Genomic DNA, 16,291 nt, shown 5'->3' with positions numbered 1-16,291 from the left:
TACTTTTCAGAGAGAGAGCACGAGACAGCATGAGCGGGGGAGGGGCAGAGAGCGAGGAAGAGGGAGAATCTGAAGCAGGCACCGCACTGCCAGCACAGAGCCTGACGTGGGGCTCAAACTCATGAAACTGTGAGATCATGACCTGAGCCGGAACCAAGGGTCAGACCCTTAACCGACGGAGCCACCCGGGCGCCCCATGTTTTTAATAGCTTCCTAGGTGTTCCCAGCGTGCAGCCCAGCCAGGCTGGAGAGCCGTTACCCTCCAACATCTGCTGTCCCCTGCTCTGTCCCAGGGTGGTGCTGACCCCACCTTCCCTCAGCACCTGGGTGCTCCCTCACTCTGTTTAAGCCCTGCCAGGTCCAGCCCCTGGAGAGTGAGATCTGGGGAGGGAGGCTTTGCTTTTCCCAGGGGTTGAAGCCAGGGAAGCCACCTCTGTCAGCAGAGACTTTATTCTCTGTCCACACCCATGATGTAGCACCAGAGCACAACTCTGGGACCCGTGGAAAAGCCACACCAAACAGAACGGGGTGGTGGTGTCCTTTTGTCTCTTGATTAAGGTAGTACACGAACGTTGTGGATGCTGACCGGATCTGGGTCAGTCCCAGGAGCGGGTCTACCTCTGATTTCTGCGTGTTGATGACGTTGTGGGAGCAGAGAATTCTGGCAGTGGTGTCTCTGGAGTAGTGGGGAGGGCACAGTGCTGCCAGGGTTGTGTTCCTTATGGTGAGAATCCTTTCCTCTGGTGGAGGTCGTGTTCTCCACAGCTGCTGAGGGAGAAAGTGGTTTCTCCATTTACCTGGGGCTCAGAGACCCGCGTGCCTTCAGGGGTCAGGCCAGGGTGGGGCCTAGCGGGACAGGACCTGCTCTGAGATGAGGTTTCGTTGGGCCTCCTGCACAGCGCAGGGCAGGGGGGTAACCAGGTGGAATCCCACCGTCCCAGCAGCAGGACGAAGTGACCCGTGGGGCCAGGCGAGTTCCTCTGTGGAACGTTCACCTCCTTCTGGGCACCTGCTGACCCAACTGTCGTGCACTGACGAGCAGATAGGCCCTGCTTTCCGTAGCTTCGCATTTATCCGGTGCCATCCAATTAACACCTGTATCCTCCTTGTCACCTTAAAACCAGCCACTGGCCTGGTTTCTACTCGGTGTTTCTCACCGGGCCTTCCTTCCTTTATGAAACGCTTGAGCCCGTAACGCTGAAGGGGAAGAGCCCGGGCTCCAGGTACGATGGTGAAGTAAAGCGCCTGCCCCTGCCTGCGGAATCCCCTTGGGTGAGCGGCGGCCTCCTGCCCCTTCCGTCTCCACTGCCTGTCGTCTTCTCCAGAATCCATTTCTGAACTGTGTCCGAAGTGGTTTCTTGTTGGAAAAATACTTGGCAGCGAAGGAGGACGAAAATAAGAATGGTAGGAATTGACCAGCCTGGGTGGTGAGGGCCCGGGGGGCTGCCACGCGCATCTGAGTTCTTCTGTGAGGGGCGGCGGTTTTAAACAGTTCCTGCCTCGGTGCGGAGAACAGTTGGGCGGTTTTTCGAAAAGTGCGACAGAATTCCCCTGTGACCCCACAATTCCACTCTAGGTGTCAACCCCCGAAGAGTTGAAAGTAGAGACTCCATCAAGTTCACGTACACAAATGTTGGTGGCAGCACCGTTGATGATCCCCCAGCGGTAGAAACAGCCCGCATGTCCGTCGAAGGGTGAACGGACAAACCGATGTGGTTTATCCCTGCGGCCCACTGGTGTCCAACCCTACAAAGGACGCAGTCCTGACACCAGGGCGAGCCGCGGCAACCGAGTGGCACAAACCCTTCTCAAAAGAGTACGTACGTGTTGGAGGCTTGGATTTGTGGACCGTCTGGGGAAGGAAATTCCAGAGGACCAGAAAGCAGGCGGGTGGTTGCTTTGTAGGGGGACCTATGGGAGAAAGTGCGTCACAGGAAGGGGCCGGGGAGAAGTGTTCGACAGCTAGGTCAGGGTGGTGGCTATACAATGTGCGGTGTGCTAGGCATCGCTGAATTCGTCACTTTAAAGTTGATTTCGGGATGCCTGGGTGGCTCAGTCGGTTGAGTATCTGACTTTGGCTCAGGTCGTGATCTCATGATTGGTGAGTTCGAGCCCCACGTCGAGCTCTCTGCTGTCCGCACAGACCCCACTTCGGATCCTCTGTCTCCCTCTCTCTCTGCCCCTCCCCTCAAAAATAAATAAACATTAAAAAGTTTCACCTCAGTGCATTATTAAAAAAAAAAAACCACAACCTTATGCCCACCCCCCACCCCCATCTACTGTCTCACCAGGTAAGTCCCTACATTCTATTTTTTTCTGCTTGAAGCAACCTTTAAAACTGCTTTTAGTTCTTTTTTTTTTTTTTTTTTAATTTTTTTTTCCAACGTTTATTTATTTTTGGGACAGAGAGAGACAGAGCATGAACGGGGGAGGGGCAGAGAGAGAGGGAGACACAGAATTGGAAACAGGCTCCAGGCTCCGAGCCATCAGCCCAGAGCCTGATGCGGGGCTCGAACTCACGGACCGCAAGATCGTGACCTGGCTGAATTCGGACGCTTAACCGACTGCGCCACCCAGGCGCCCTTAACTGCTTTTAGTTCTTAAGGCAGATGCCTCTTTAAAGGTAGATGGTATCCCGATACCTCTCTTTTTCTTTTTAACTTGAGAAAATAAATGTAGAGACTATACTTGTTGATAGGAAAAAAAATGTGTGGAAAGAGCCCTCCCCCGGCCCTCACCCCTGAGTCCCTCTCGTTCCTTCTAAGCTGATGGTTGTGTGTGTGTGTGTGTGTGTGTGTGTGTGTGTGTGTGTGTGTTCCACTTCTCCAGGTGTCTCTGAGAGGGCGGGGGTGCTTGGACCCTTGCTGCTCCCCAAGTCCATCACTTTGAGGTTCCTGGGGAGTTTTCCTGGGGTGCTGAGTCCTGCCGGCCCCTTCCAACTCCACACTTGGGACGTTCTCTAGGAAACCATTTTGTTTGTGTCTCAATGGCTCCACCTGTGTGCCCCGCTTATCTTGCGTCTCCAGGCTGGTGGCAGTCAGGAGTTCCAGCTTCAGGGCGCAGCTCTCAAAGTGGTGGCCCGTGGCCATGATGCATTGGGCCTGTTTGTTGAGGCCTTGTCAACCCCATTTAAAATCTGATTTACTTAAAAATGTGGTTGCTGGCTTCGCTTGACAAATCCAAATCGGTGGCAGCCTGGGATGTGCCCTGTGTGGGACAGTGGACGAGGCAGGGGCTGCTGCCTTGTTGGGGGTGGGGGGCGTGCTCTCCCCTCCTCCAGCTTCCCCATGTTCCTTTGAGGACCCTGTTGTGTCCACTACGGTTATTTGTGGGGCCCGGTCTGCCTTTGCTTTTTGTACACTTGCTTTAAAGTTTGTGTTACAGTTGCTGTGAATACACTGTGTGTTTGAGAGTGTGTGTATGCACATGAGACAGAACCCCCAAATTACACCTACGGAGAGGATGATAAAGGTCTAGAACTTGATCAGATTGTTGCAAGGTATTTTTCTTTCCCTTGTGACTTTCTCATTTTGTTCCCTTGGGTTTCTCAGATCTTTTCCTTTGTTCTACTAGATTTTGTAGAAACAGTAGAGTGAAGGGTGGGGTGGGTGGAGATTTGAATCGATTCCTCACGTTTCCCTCGCCGGCAGAGGCTGGGGGAGCGCAGGCCACAGGCTGGGGGCCCCATCCCAGGGGTGGCTTGTCCTGGTGCTGCCACTGCAGGTCAGGGACAGGCTTCCCAGGGAGGCCGGCCCCTGGCTTTGTGGCCTGCGGCAGGCGCCTTTGCTTTTTTGGGCCTTTGTTTCCCCATGCACGGAATTGGTGCAGTAGGCCTTGCTCTTCTGGAGGTAGCAAGAATTAAAGGAGATTGTGGATAGAAAGTGGGTTCCCCTGGCTGGGCCTGTAGGAAACTCTCTGCAGGGTAGCTCCTGGCCCTCGGAGCTCAGGCAGCCGGTCTGGGGCCGTTTCATCCCCAACTTACCAAATCGCACAGTAGAAACCCTGGGTGGGCAGGGGAAGGGGGAGGCTGGGAATGGAAGAGAAAGCAGCAAGGGCCTGGATGCATCTCAGAAATTACATTGGAGCTCAATACAGTCGGTCCTTTGTCCTGGAGATGGGCAGGAGCGGGTAGACAGGCAAAGTTAGAAAAAGCAGTAAAGTCTGAAAAAAGACGGTGTAGGTTAAGTATATAGTAATAGAAGCGTAGTATTTATTTCCGTGCATGTGCCCTCATGAGCGGTCTCTTTAAATAGAACGGAGTATGGGCCCCAGGGGAGCATTTGTAAAGGCTCTTTGAGGTCTTTGGGAAGAGGTGCTTTTTATAAAGGCAAAGAACTATTACACAGATCTATGCATATGTGAGTGTGCACACCCACGTGCACACCCTGATAGACCACATCTAGTTTGCCTATTCCTGGACTCCCTCTTCAAATGACCTTTAACTCCCTTTTCAAAATTACTGTCAAGATAATTTCCCCCCTTCATTGAAGGGCCTTCAATGTCTGAACAGGGGAGGGCTGTCCCCTTCCTGCCACATCGCTGTCTCAGTACTTTCTATACTAACCCGACCCCCATAATCACCGTGTGAATGGGGTTATCCACGGTGTGCATCCGCGTTTATGTTGGTCCCCGCTCTGCCGATCTGTTTGAAATCAGGGATTCATGTGGGTGGATCCATGCGCCAAGGAGGAGGGGAATGGTCCAGTTTTAGGTCCTGGTAATGACAAAAGAATTCGTTCCCTCCCTTCTGTGGGTATCCATTCCCAAGATGCATAGGAAAAAGGTGTGTTCGAGCCTGAACTTGTGTCATGGGGACAGGAAATTATAGCTGTGAATCTGCTGGTTAGTGTTTTCTGGGGAGGCTGTGAACTTCTGATTACACGCGGTTGACGTTTCTGCCTGGCCCATCGCATGCTCTTCGCCTGGAGAAGAGCGGGCTTCGGCAGTGGGTGTCGCTCACTCCTTAATCCATCCCGCCCTTCACTCATTCCTAAGGTCTTGCGTATACTGTGGCCAGGGGCTGGGGCAGGTGGGGGGCTTCCTCTTCTGCTCCCCCACTCCCTCGTTCCGGGCTTTGCTGCTTCCGTGGAGGTGTAGACGAGGGCCGGCGGGGCTTAGGGAGAGCCGGGTCTCAGTTGGCCTCATTGGCTGTGAGGACTTAGAACAGCTGAGGTTTCGGACATGAGGGCAGAACAGTAGGGGCTTCCGGGAGCCTGGCAGGAGTTGGGGTGGCCCTTCCTCTCTCCCCGTGTCATTCTTGTGGCTCTGTGTCTCTGAAAGTGACCCTCAGAGAGCTGTGCTGGCTCGTACATCTGTGCAGTAAGAGACCAGGTCAGCCACTGCTGTCTTTCCCAGGTTGGTAGGGATTCTTCGTAGACTTTGGGTTTCCCTGTGGCCTTGCCCCGGTGTTAAGCAGCACTCTGTGGCTCACGTTAGACACTTGAGACACCACTCCCTTTGTGAATCTCCATATTTTTTCAGTGCTGGGTTTGCCTGGAGGGGTTATACTGGTTTCTCTCTTGGGGGGCCTTCTGCCCCTGTGTCTGTTAGCTCCTTTGTCCCTGGCCTGGCCAGTGGCCCTCTGCTCAGCTTCCGGCATGTGGATCTTGGTGGAGCAAATTAGAACGGTTTTCTCTTGGCCAGATGCATCTGGTCGAGTCCAATACTGGCCCATCCCAAACTTCTGGAGGACTCCCTGTGATTGGCTCGGTTTGGGGTAACCAGCCATCCCAGATTTCCCTGGCTGTAGTTGGAGGACTGTGGAGGCGGACTCCTGAGGAGGGTATGGGTAAGACTTGTTGTTCCCCCTGCTGGTGGGGGAGGGCCTCATGGAAGAGGTGCTCTCTGGCCCAAGCCTGGAGCAGGCTCTGAGTCCTTCAGGACTGCCTGTGCCAAGACGCAGAGGCATGAGAGAAGGGGAGTGGGTCCGCCCCGCGGCCGACAAAGCAGGGAAAGTGGAGGAGTTGGTCAAGGTGCGAACCGTCCGAGGGGCTGTGGGGCACGTGTGCTGGAGCTTGGGTGTCCGTGGGGTTCAGGTGGTGTTTGAGCCCTGGGTGTAGATGCAGTCTGTCCTGGGAGCCGGTGAAGGCACACGGAGGGCATCTAGGGCAGGAGGCTGAACGAGGACAGTCGGAGGGACCAGCGGCAAAGCTGAGGAGACCTCTGAAGGGGGGTGGGGAGCGGTCCGCAGTATCTGAAGCAGGAGCCGCTCCCCTGCCGCCTCGTGTCCGTTTCAGTCTGGTCGACCGTCTTTCTGGGGTCCAGCCAGTGAGCTCCCCTGGCCGGCCTGAGCGTCCGGCAGGCCCGTTCCTCACCGCAGACCGCTGCCCCCAGCCCGGAATGGAAGGAGGCTGGCCATGGGACAGGCGAGGGGGAGTTCCTGGACGTCCTCCGACGACAGGCAGGCCTTTTCTGAAAGGGGCCAGATGGCAACCAGGTGAGGCCGTGCGGGACCCTCCGTGTCTGTCACGACAGCTCAGCTCTGCCCTTGCGGCACAGAAGCGGGCGTAGACCCAGACAGAGGAGGGTGGCTGAGTTCCAGGAGAACGTCTGCCGACCCCCGCCCTGTCCCGTGAGGCTGGCGGTGTGAGCACCGTTCTTCCAGCTGAGGGCCCTGACCGCCAGAGGGTGCCCAGGGTCCCTGAACAGAGACTTGAGGGGTCTGGGATTTGACGGGAAGACCTGGTTTTTCTACTCTGCCCGGGACTGCCTAGAAGAGTGTCCAGTTTCCATAGTGGGTCGGTGTTGTGTTAGATTGGCCCTCCATGGGCAGAAGTTAAAAACGAAACAAAGCAAAAAAACACGAGCAAGACAAAACATAATTTGCTTAATGGGCTTGTTTGCTTTCACGTGAAGGTCTCTGCTGCTGTGGCGTAAACGTGTGTTCGCATAGTGACACTGTTGGGTTGCCGCAGCTCACGTTGAAATGACGTGTTCTGACATTTATTTGGATACAGAACAGAGGCAGGGATGAAGTCCTGTTTCTTGCTCCCAGAATGGTTCTCTGCCCCAGTAACATTTACAGATGAATCCGTCCTTTCCACAGTGGTTAGAAATGCCGCTCGTTTGCCCAGATCAGTTTCTTGCGGTTAAAATGAACATTCTCCTGTGTGCTGGGTTGGATTTGCCATTCAGTCCTCTGCAGCCGAGCAAGGAAGCGATTTTGAGGTGGATGGTCCTCCCCCTTTCAGCCCTAGGCGAGGGGGACCCCCCGCTCCATAGAGAGGCGTCTCCGTTGGCCCTTGGAACGTGTGTTGTGGCAGGTAACGAAGAGGAGGAAGGCCACGATGCTAGACCTGAAACCAATAATGGGATGCGTGGTGCTGGGGAGAGGAGAAAAATTACCAGTTTGGGAGGAGGCCCTGCCGGCCTGTGTCACTGCTGCTCAGAGAAATACTGTATTTCTATGATCCGTGCAAACCAAACCCAACGTTACCTGCTGGCTTTACTGCCTGAGAAAAATCAGCAAGGTGAACGTGTATAAAGTAAAGCCTGTTGAGAGTGTTTGTCAGGGAATGCCGCTCTCTTGGGACATTTTGTTTTTAATCCTGACTCTGAATGGCGATGGGGGGGGGGGGTGTGTGTGTGTGTGGAAGGTGGGAGGGACTGTCTGACGACACCCTTTTCTCTTGTGATTCCCGGAATCTGAGTACTGTTTGACTTGTGTTTGTGTCCTCCATCATCCTGATGTTGATGCAGACGCAGGGGCATGGTCCAGGAGGCCGGCATGCACCGTGTGTGGGGCAGGTGATGTCAGCGGGATGGGGAGCTCAGCCTTGGTCATCCTGGTGTTTGTCATGGTGGCTCCGGCCTCATGGGACCAGGGCCCCTCTGAGGTGAGCCTGTGGTCGAGCTCCCATTCCAGCTACTGTGGTTCCTCTTGCCAGAAGAGCACATGCATTTGCTGGGACTTCGTCAGGATTGCTTCTCCTTCTGAGTTGTCTTTCCCCCACCGAATACACAGTTTTTAGGGGCAGAGTCTGAGTGGCGGTATCTGGGATCCTGCACATTGTATGTCCCCAGAACCCGGACACTCAGCCTCCTCTAAATGACCCCTCCCTCTCTGGGTTTGATTTCCCACGTGGCCCATGGTGATCTTGTTTGACACTTTAGAAAATTCTATTATCTAGTCTGCTGCTTTAGGGCATAGATCACTTAAAAAAAATCTTTTATTTCCCAAGGTCGAGGTATACAGGAACTCAGTGAAATCTCCTAACTCCTGAAAATGTGCTCAAATGCACCAACTCCTACTTGGGCAGTCTCCGCTACCTTGTCCTTGTCTTTCTGTCCCCTGCTGTTGAAGGAAAAGGCACTAATTATAGGGGTAGATAATGCGTCGTATGTTTTCTATTTACTGAGCATTTTCTTTTCTTTTTTTTTTTAATGTTTATTTTTTTAAGAGAGAGCGTGAGTGGGGGAGGGGGTGCTGAGCATTTTCTAAGCGCCTAGTTTACGTATTACCTTATTGAGTTCTCATGGCATTTGTATGAGCTGGTGCCCATTGAGATCCGATTTTGTAGATAAGGGAATCGGTGTTCGGAGAGGGTGGGTTACTTGGTCGGAGTCACTTGACTGCAGAGTCAGAATTTGAACCCGGTCGTACGCTCTAGAATTCGGGATCCTGAACCACTTCTCTGCATTGGCCGCCGTGTGTCCATCAGGCGGGGAACTCCCGTGAGTCTTGGAGCCAGTCTGCAGGGAGTGTGGTGTAGTCACCATTCTGCATTTTGCACAGATGCAAGCCCAACTTAAGGTTACCAGGCAATTAGGGGCTGAGCTGGGGTTTGAACTCCGATCTTCTCAGCTCAGGAGCCTGTTGACAACAGCTCTTCTTGGGTACTGCTCTTATTGGAGTGGAAGCTGCTAGAACCTATTCCTGACCATCTTGCCACTCCCCACGCCCCACGAAAGCACCTCCTCTCCAGCTCTTGGTCCTGCCAAGGGCATTTTCCATAATTCTTGGCCTTAGGGTGGGGAAGGTGAGTTGAGACCCTACAGGCCTTGTTCCGGTTTGGGTTTCGGCTCTGTACTCAGCGCCCTCATTAGGTGGCTGTGAAAACTGAAACAAGGCTTGTCAGGTGCTGAGACTTTGCACGTAGAAAGTATTCATCACGTAGCCGCTATTACTCTTGTTAGTTTCAGGGGTATTGTCGTTGGATATGAATAGTCTCTCTGGATCACTCCTTTTCTGTGAACCTTGACCAAGCACCCGACTTGTGGGGCCTCTGGGGACCCAAGATGCCTGACATGTTGTATGTCTGTAAGGAGTTGTGAGTTAAGTGCAGGAGACAGGTGGTTACTGACTGCACGCTCTGCAACTTGTTGAGGGATAGGGAAATCACAGAGGGCTTCCTGGACATGACACCTTTTCGTCTGGACCCGAATAAAGGAGTTGGGTTTTATCAGACTGGAAGTTGGGCATGAACTTGAGAAAAGACGGGTTCCGTCCATGAAATCCATGAACCAGTTCATGGGTAGGGTCAAAATAGTTAAAATCGAGAGGGTCTCTCAGGAAACCTGGTCAGAGGCTGCTGTCCGTACAGGTGAGGCCAGGTACAGAGGCTGGTGATGCCTGGTGACACCAGGAGGGGCCTGATGCAAACCGCTCAGCATAAGGATCATGTTTCTGGGTGGTGAAGGGCTCCCTCCTTGCAGAGGCGAGCAGAGCCGGTGGACTGAGCAGTCGGGGGCACCCTGTGCTGAGCACACTGGCGGTGGGGAGGCCCTGCTGTGCACATGGGCTCGGCAGAGTTCGGCTTAGATCCAGAGCAAGTGGTTTGTTAGCATCAGTCCCACCTGTCTGTGATGTGCAACTTCCGAATGGAAGGCTGATGGGTCGAGTGGAGATTCTCTGATTCACAGAAGGTTTCAGCGGGGGTTCGGGGAGAAAGGGATAAATGGGCGGAGCCCAAGGGATTTGGCCGGGCAGTAAAACTATGTTGTGTGTTACTATAACGGTGAATACGTGTCCCTACAACGTTCCAAACTCCTGTGATCTACAAGTCCCCTTTGGGTGGTTATGATGTGTCTGTGCGAGTTCATGAAGCATAACAAATGCCCCTCTGTGGTGGGGATGCTGACAGTGGGGGAGGCTGGGATTGTGGGGGGGGGCAGAGGGTGGCTGGAAAAATCTCTGTACTTTGCAATCTGCTGTGAACCTGAGATGGTTTTAAAAAGTCTATTGAAGAAAAAAATTTCACTCTTGCAGCCTCCTGGCAACTCCCTGCAAATGAATATCTTCTTCCTTTGTCCCTGTAAGAAAGCTGAGACCAGTAGAAAACCTCAGCAGGAAGGCAGCTTTGTAGGAAGATTCAGGATTCAAGCAGTCGTTGGAGTAAAGGAATGATTCCCAGGTCTGTGTCCACAGTCCACAGCTGCTCGCCACTTGTGCTGGGCATCTTGAAGAGAAAGACAGATCTTATCCTGGTCTTAATAAGTCTTTTTTTTTCCCCCCCTTTCATGGCTATGACATCATGCTTAACCGACTGAGCCACCCAGGTGCCCCCTATCATGGCTATGACATCATGGAACAAATTACTGGGTTATGCTTATGTGTGGCTTTTTTTCTTTCTTGAGCTTTTTCAGATAATTAAAAGCATTAAAAATTTTTTTTTTTTTATTTTTGAGACAGAGACAGGGTGCAAGGAGGGGAGGGCCAGAGAGAGGGGGAGACACAGAATCTGAAGGAGGCTCCAGGCTCTGAGCTGTCAGCATAGAGCCTGACGCGGGGCTTGAACTCACAGACTGTGAGATCATGACCTGCGCTGAAGTCGGACGCTTAACCGACTGAGACTCCCAGGCACTCCCAGATAATTTTTTTTTTAACATGATGATTTCTGAGTTCTGAATGCGCCTGCTGCAGTGTGTAAGAGTCGGTGCCTCGACCGAGGGCCTGCCCATCTCCTTGCTCCTCTGAACATCCTAGCACCCCAGGGAATTGGGGAAGGTGGGTGCTGTTTTTGCTGCTTGTACACAAGGGAAAGGCTCAGAGACACTGAGACACTGGTAGGAGGCTGAGAGCCAGGAGTGTAGACACTTGGTCAAGTTCAGAAGACAAAGTCCTGTAGACCATTTCATGATGGGCATATGCGAATGTGTGTTGTTCTCCATTAAGAGATTCTCCTTTAAAGACATTTCTTCCTTAGTTCAGTTGGGAACGTGGCTCTCTTCTTCGGAAGGTATCTTGTGCCTACTGGGTGCCCAGTAGGTGCTGACCGATGAATGAATGAACGAATATGTGAGCTCTGGGCTGTTGTAACTCCAGGCAGGGCACAGCTGAGGCAGGTACACGCTCCTCGGCTTTATCTGCTTTGCGTGCTGTTTCCCGTCTCCCAGGGCAGGGCTCTGACGTTCACACCTGTGTGCTTGTGTGACGTAACCTGCCAAGTGTGCACTTCCGCTGTAAGATGGATTAATGTCCCTGTGAAGCGTCGATAAAATCCAAGTTCTTACATCTATGCACGTGACTTGTAACAGTTAACTGTTCTCTGGGGTCGAACACAGAATTTGGAATTGGATGGATCTGGATTTGAATTCGCTGCTCTTGGCGTTGAATCTCCTTCGTCTCGTTGGCGTGTCTGTAAGAGGACTGGAAGATAGGGACCCATGCAGTTGCTCTGTGGCCCTGGTGAGGTCGTGGGCCTCAAATGCTTTGCCGGGGGTGCTGGCATTCTCATCCAGTCCTCCAGAAGGGAAGTTTCTAGAACTCAGGGCGGCATGCTGCATCTTCCCTCCATGCCCCCGGACTCTGGCAGGGTCTCTGTCTGCTGGATTCAGCCCTCCTGGTGTGCTGCTTCTTCCATCTCCCCACCCCCATCCCCTGGAGGAGTGCCCCCGCCCCCCTGGCCCAGTGACCAAGCTCACACCGGTCTCCGGGCCTTTGCATGTGCTCTTTGCCATGTGACATGTTTTTCCTCCATGTAGCAGCATGGCCGGCTCTGCTCGGAGGGCCCTTTCCGGAGCACTTCGTGTGCAGTGACACTGCTGTCCCCTCATTTGCCCTTGGCCTTGCTTTCCTTTCCTCTTGGCATCCCTGACCACCCTCGGTGCCGTGTGCCTGTTGGCTGGATTGTCTCCCCTGCTAGAGAGGAGGCCTCCTGCAGGCAGAGACGTGGGTCTGTTCTGGTTACTTGCCCTTCACCAAGAAGAGTGCTTGTACCTTGTACGGGCTCAGTGCCTACGTGTCGACCCAGTGATTGTTTGGGGTCTTCCGCACTGACCCCTCAGTGACCCAGGACAGGGACACCTCAGACCTCCCTCCTCACTGACACCTCACAGGGTCCACTTTGTCCCAGTACAATGCACAGGTTTCGTACCGTCAGAAGCTTGATGGGGGAGTCAGGGTGATGGCCGCCTACTTGTGTCCGTGTGGTGCCCAGGGGACTGCTCTGCTTTTAGAGACAGGACGGTCTGTTTCTTTGTTGCCACCTCATCCAAATGGAGCAGCCTCTAGAGGCTGAGGAGGAGCCTCTCTAATACCTTTCCTTCCTTTTCTTGCCCTGAGCCCCGGACTGTGGAATATCCTTTTCCCTCTTGCAGCCTGAAGACAGCATTAGTCCTGTGGCCCCATTTTTTGCCTCGGGGTCTTTGGCGGGCGTCTTTCTCCCTGGGCATTCTGAGTATGAGGGGACCCAGAGGACCCACCTGTTGGTCTCCCCCCGCCCCCCACTTCTCTTTCCACTCCTGCAGTTTCTTCATACCCCGGGAGCTGGGATGGTGACGTGCATTTCTTAGATGTGCATAAAGAATTAAATGAGATAGTGCCAAGGGCCCTGAACTAGAGCTTGGCAAGTCGAAGGATTTCAATTTTAACTAAAAGGAAGAAACCAAAACTCCTATCTCTTTCCAAAAGAGGATTTGAAGTAGCGTCTTAAGATAGCCTTTGCAACGTGCCACAGGTTGTGAGTACTTTGGCCCGAGTTGGAGATACAGGTTGGAGAAGATGGGCGGGGGAGGGTTAGGGCACATTGTGGTTGCCACACGGATGTGAGCACTTCCCCGATGGGCAGTTTTGGCTGGGAGCTTCCTAGCAGCCAGTCCCAAGGGGGGAAACCATTCACAAGGTTTGTCAGGGGTTGAAAAACAAAGCAAATCCAGAAGGTCTGGGTCTTGAGATCTGAGGGATAGGTGAACGACGTCTTTGACCTGAGGATGGGTTGAGACAACAGTTACGTTTGCAGATCAGAAACTCGGAGGCTAATCTAAAAGCATGGTGTTCTAGCCATGCTTTCTTAAGTTGAATGTGTCCAGAAGAGTAGCTCCCATAAACACGGACTGTGCACTGGACAGGCAACCCCTTTACACTGTCGCCTGTGTACAAACTAGAGAGAGCCGTGTAGGACTAGACCAGATCTCTTCGTAAACTCGGGTAAGTATTTGTAGGTCTGCGTGGAGCCCTATGTCTCTCAATCGGCTCTTTCTCCTCTGTTGATAAACAGCTATAACTGGGGGTGGGGGGGATCCTTGTTCAGAGCGGATGTTGTCCAGTAGCAGGGACTCGGAACAGCGAGTTTAGGAGCTGCAAGGCCGTCTCGTCCCGTAGCAGCCGATCGAGGGGAGCCCTCCAGGCTCCTCGTGCGGCCCCGCCCTCCCGTTTTCGTGGGGCTGAGAAGTGATCAGCTTGGGCCCGTTGGGTCTTGCAGACTGTACAGCAATTAATCTTGAAAGGGAAAAGGGGAGCTCGTCTAGACAGCTTGCCCTCCATAGCACTCGATGCATGTCTGTGAGGGGACAGCTGTAACACGCGGGGTCTGCTGGTTAATCTCAACCGTGCTTTCTTCCCTCAGATGAGCTGCGCCAAGCCATCGTGGCCATGATGACCCGGAAAGACGAGCTGGAGGAAGAGAACAGGTAGCCTGACCGTCAGGCCTGGAGGGTCGTCTCTCCGACGTCCCACCTGGGGAACGTGGAGGGTCCCAGACGGAGGGAAGTGTGCTTGGGTGACAGAATTGTGATCGGTGGTTCCTTTTAGTGTGAGACGAGCCACTTTACTGTTGGCAGGGGATGAAAACCTTACGATCCGGGCTCTACTTTGGAACAAACTAAGAATTTGGTAAAGCAGTCTTTTAAAAAATTTCTCTTATAAAAGAGCCTCTGGGATACAATTCACACATTACATCATCGACCCACTTAAAGGGTACAGTTGAGTGGTTTTCGGTGTTTGCGGACATACACAGCCATCACCAAGCTCCGCTTGAGAACGTTTTCCCCTCCTTGAAGTCTTCCTCCTTCCCCCCCCCCCCAGAGCAGTCTTTAGAATGATCTTCAAACCGAGAGCCTATCTTTCCGTGTTCGAGCATTCAGACACTTAGTTTTCTCGAATCGGGGGTACCCAGGGCAGGCTGGAATCCAGCTGCTTGATCAGAGTAAGGCCCCCTGCAGATGGAGAAAGGAGCAGGGCTCTCTGTTCGTGTGTGGCTTCCCGTTGAAACCAATGGTAGATGGCCATGTTGTTGCCATCTGGCTGCCTTGACCGTGAACTTCTCAACCGCCAGGACCTTGTCTTGGCTACAGGGCGGTGGGTGGAAGGATTTGCCCGCAGTTGTCGGTGAGGCTTCTATGAGCTTGACAGTGCCGTGTCCTGGGGGGTTCGGGCAGGTGCCCACGTGAGCCTGCACGTGCGGGTTCCTGGGGCTTTCTCACTCTTTCCCTCAGAGTAGGAATTCGGTGTCCGTGGTGCCAACCCATCACAATGGTCCTTTTTAAACCTCCTCTTGGGCCCTGCTTCCCAAGCTTCTTCCCCATCCTGTATGGAAACCCATAAAAGCAAACAAGCATGATTTCTAAAAACAAAAGATAATTTTTTAAAAAAGAGATCTTTAGACAGCACGATTTTCCAACTAAAATAAGGAGGGGCTTTAAAAGGAGGGGCTTGTAGACATTAGAGCATTGTTTTTCCTTGCTGCAGCTGGAACTGTTCTCTTGCAAGAAGCCATAGGTTTTGTCTTACCTTATGAAGAAAAATAGTCCCTGTCTGTTAATTTCTCCTTTCCAGAAAACAAAAACAAAAACCGCACCATGTTTGTGCTGGGGGGTTCCGGGCCCCAGGAAGGGAATTTTCTCAAAACCCTGAAGGAACACAGGCCTCAGAGTTGAATGAGCGACAGGGCTGGGTGCGTGCCAAGCTCACCGCCATCCCTGTGCATCTGTCCTAGTATGGGCTGGCATGTGTACAGATTTAGGATGTTAGGTACCCCAAAGTCAGTACATGTTTGCCAGAAATAGCCATTTGAGGTCCACGAGACCATCAGAACCATGTATGGCTCACTCCTTGGCGGCAACCTGTGGTTATTTCTGGAAGAGCTGCCATCTTGTTTGCTTTGCAAGACCAAGGGTGACCAACAAATGGACGTATTTTGGAGGGCGAGCTCCCAAACATAGTGTGAAACGGGATCCACGCGATGTCTAACTAGACCGCTCCATAGAACGTTGTATCTGTCTTTTTCACCTGGAGATGGCAGGGGGCAGGGTTACAGCGTACGTTGGGGCAGCTTTGGAGTTGAGGGTGGGCCTCTGTCGGTATTCCTCACGGATGTCTCAGAGGACGCGTGTGGCCTGTCCTGGTACCCGCTCCTGTCTCTTTTCTGGAGTGACTGTCACAAAATGGTCTCCCTTAACGTGCCGCCCCTTTGGGTGGGATGCCTTGAAAGGGGCTTGCCTGGGATTCTCTGAACTCTTTGTCTCCCCTTGATGGGCCCATCCTACAGGCTGTCGGGGACACAGATCCCGGGCCACGTCCTCCTCCTTACTCTGAGGCCCTTAAGCCGAGTTTGGGATCTCTGTAAATACCCTGATGCGAGATTCCAGTTTGCGGGGGCCCCTGGAGAAAATGGAGGGGTTAGGACTTGCGTAAACAGCTGTGTTCTGGCCCGGTGGACTCTGCCGACGGCATCTGAACGGATCGGGCCCCCTCTTCCCAGGTCTTTGCGGAACCTGCTCGACGGTGAGATGGAGCATTCTGCTGCGCTCCGGCAGGAGGTTGACGCGTTGAAAAAGAAGGTGGCTGAGCAGGAAGAGCGGCACGTCACGAAGGTCCAGGCGCTGGCAAGGTAGGGGGGCGGAGGGCCCGAGAGGCGGGCGTGGGCGGCGGCCGGGTAAGAGCCCAGGCACGGCCTTCACTGGCGCTTGGAATGAAAAAAAAAAAGAAAAGGAAGAAACCAACGGAAATCAGCGCGTTTGAAACCTTCATGTAACTTTTTGCATAAGTACCGAATGATGTGTGTGCCCACGGTTCAAAACGCGAGGGGCAGTAGGTAGGGCTAAGTGATCCCCAGCCGCCCCTCTGGCCCCCCGG

At 53.3% G+C, this 16,291-nt stretch overlaps 1 protein-coding gene across 7 annotated transcripts in view; it reads left to right on the top strand.

Moving 5' to 3' along the window:
• Nucleotides 1–16,291, top strand: part of SNX29 (sorting nexin 29) — a 499,225-nt gene that overhangs the window by 107,286 nt on the left and 375,648 nt on the right. For all 7 annotated transcript variants that reach the window (XM_045048367.1, XM_045048365.1, XM_045048369.1 and 4 more), the window contains 2 exons: nucleotides 13,785–13,848; nucleotides 15,918–16,046. In XM_045048367.1, the coding sequence (XP_044904302.1) occupies nucleotides 13,785–13,848; nucleotides 15,918–16,046 (193 nt within the window). The remainder of the gene's footprint in view (nucleotides 1–13,784; nucleotides 13,849–15,917; nucleotides 16,047–16,291) is intronic.

Source organism: Felis catus, chromosome E3 (assembly GCF_018350175.1).
Source record: "Felis catus isolate Fca126 chromosome E3, F.catus_Fca126_mat1.0, whole genome shotgun sequence".
Taxonomy (NCBI): domain Eukaryota; kingdom Metazoa; phylum Chordata; class Mammalia; order Carnivora; family Felidae; genus Felis; species Felis catus.
This window is presented reverse-complemented; position numbering and strand designations above follow the sequence as displayed.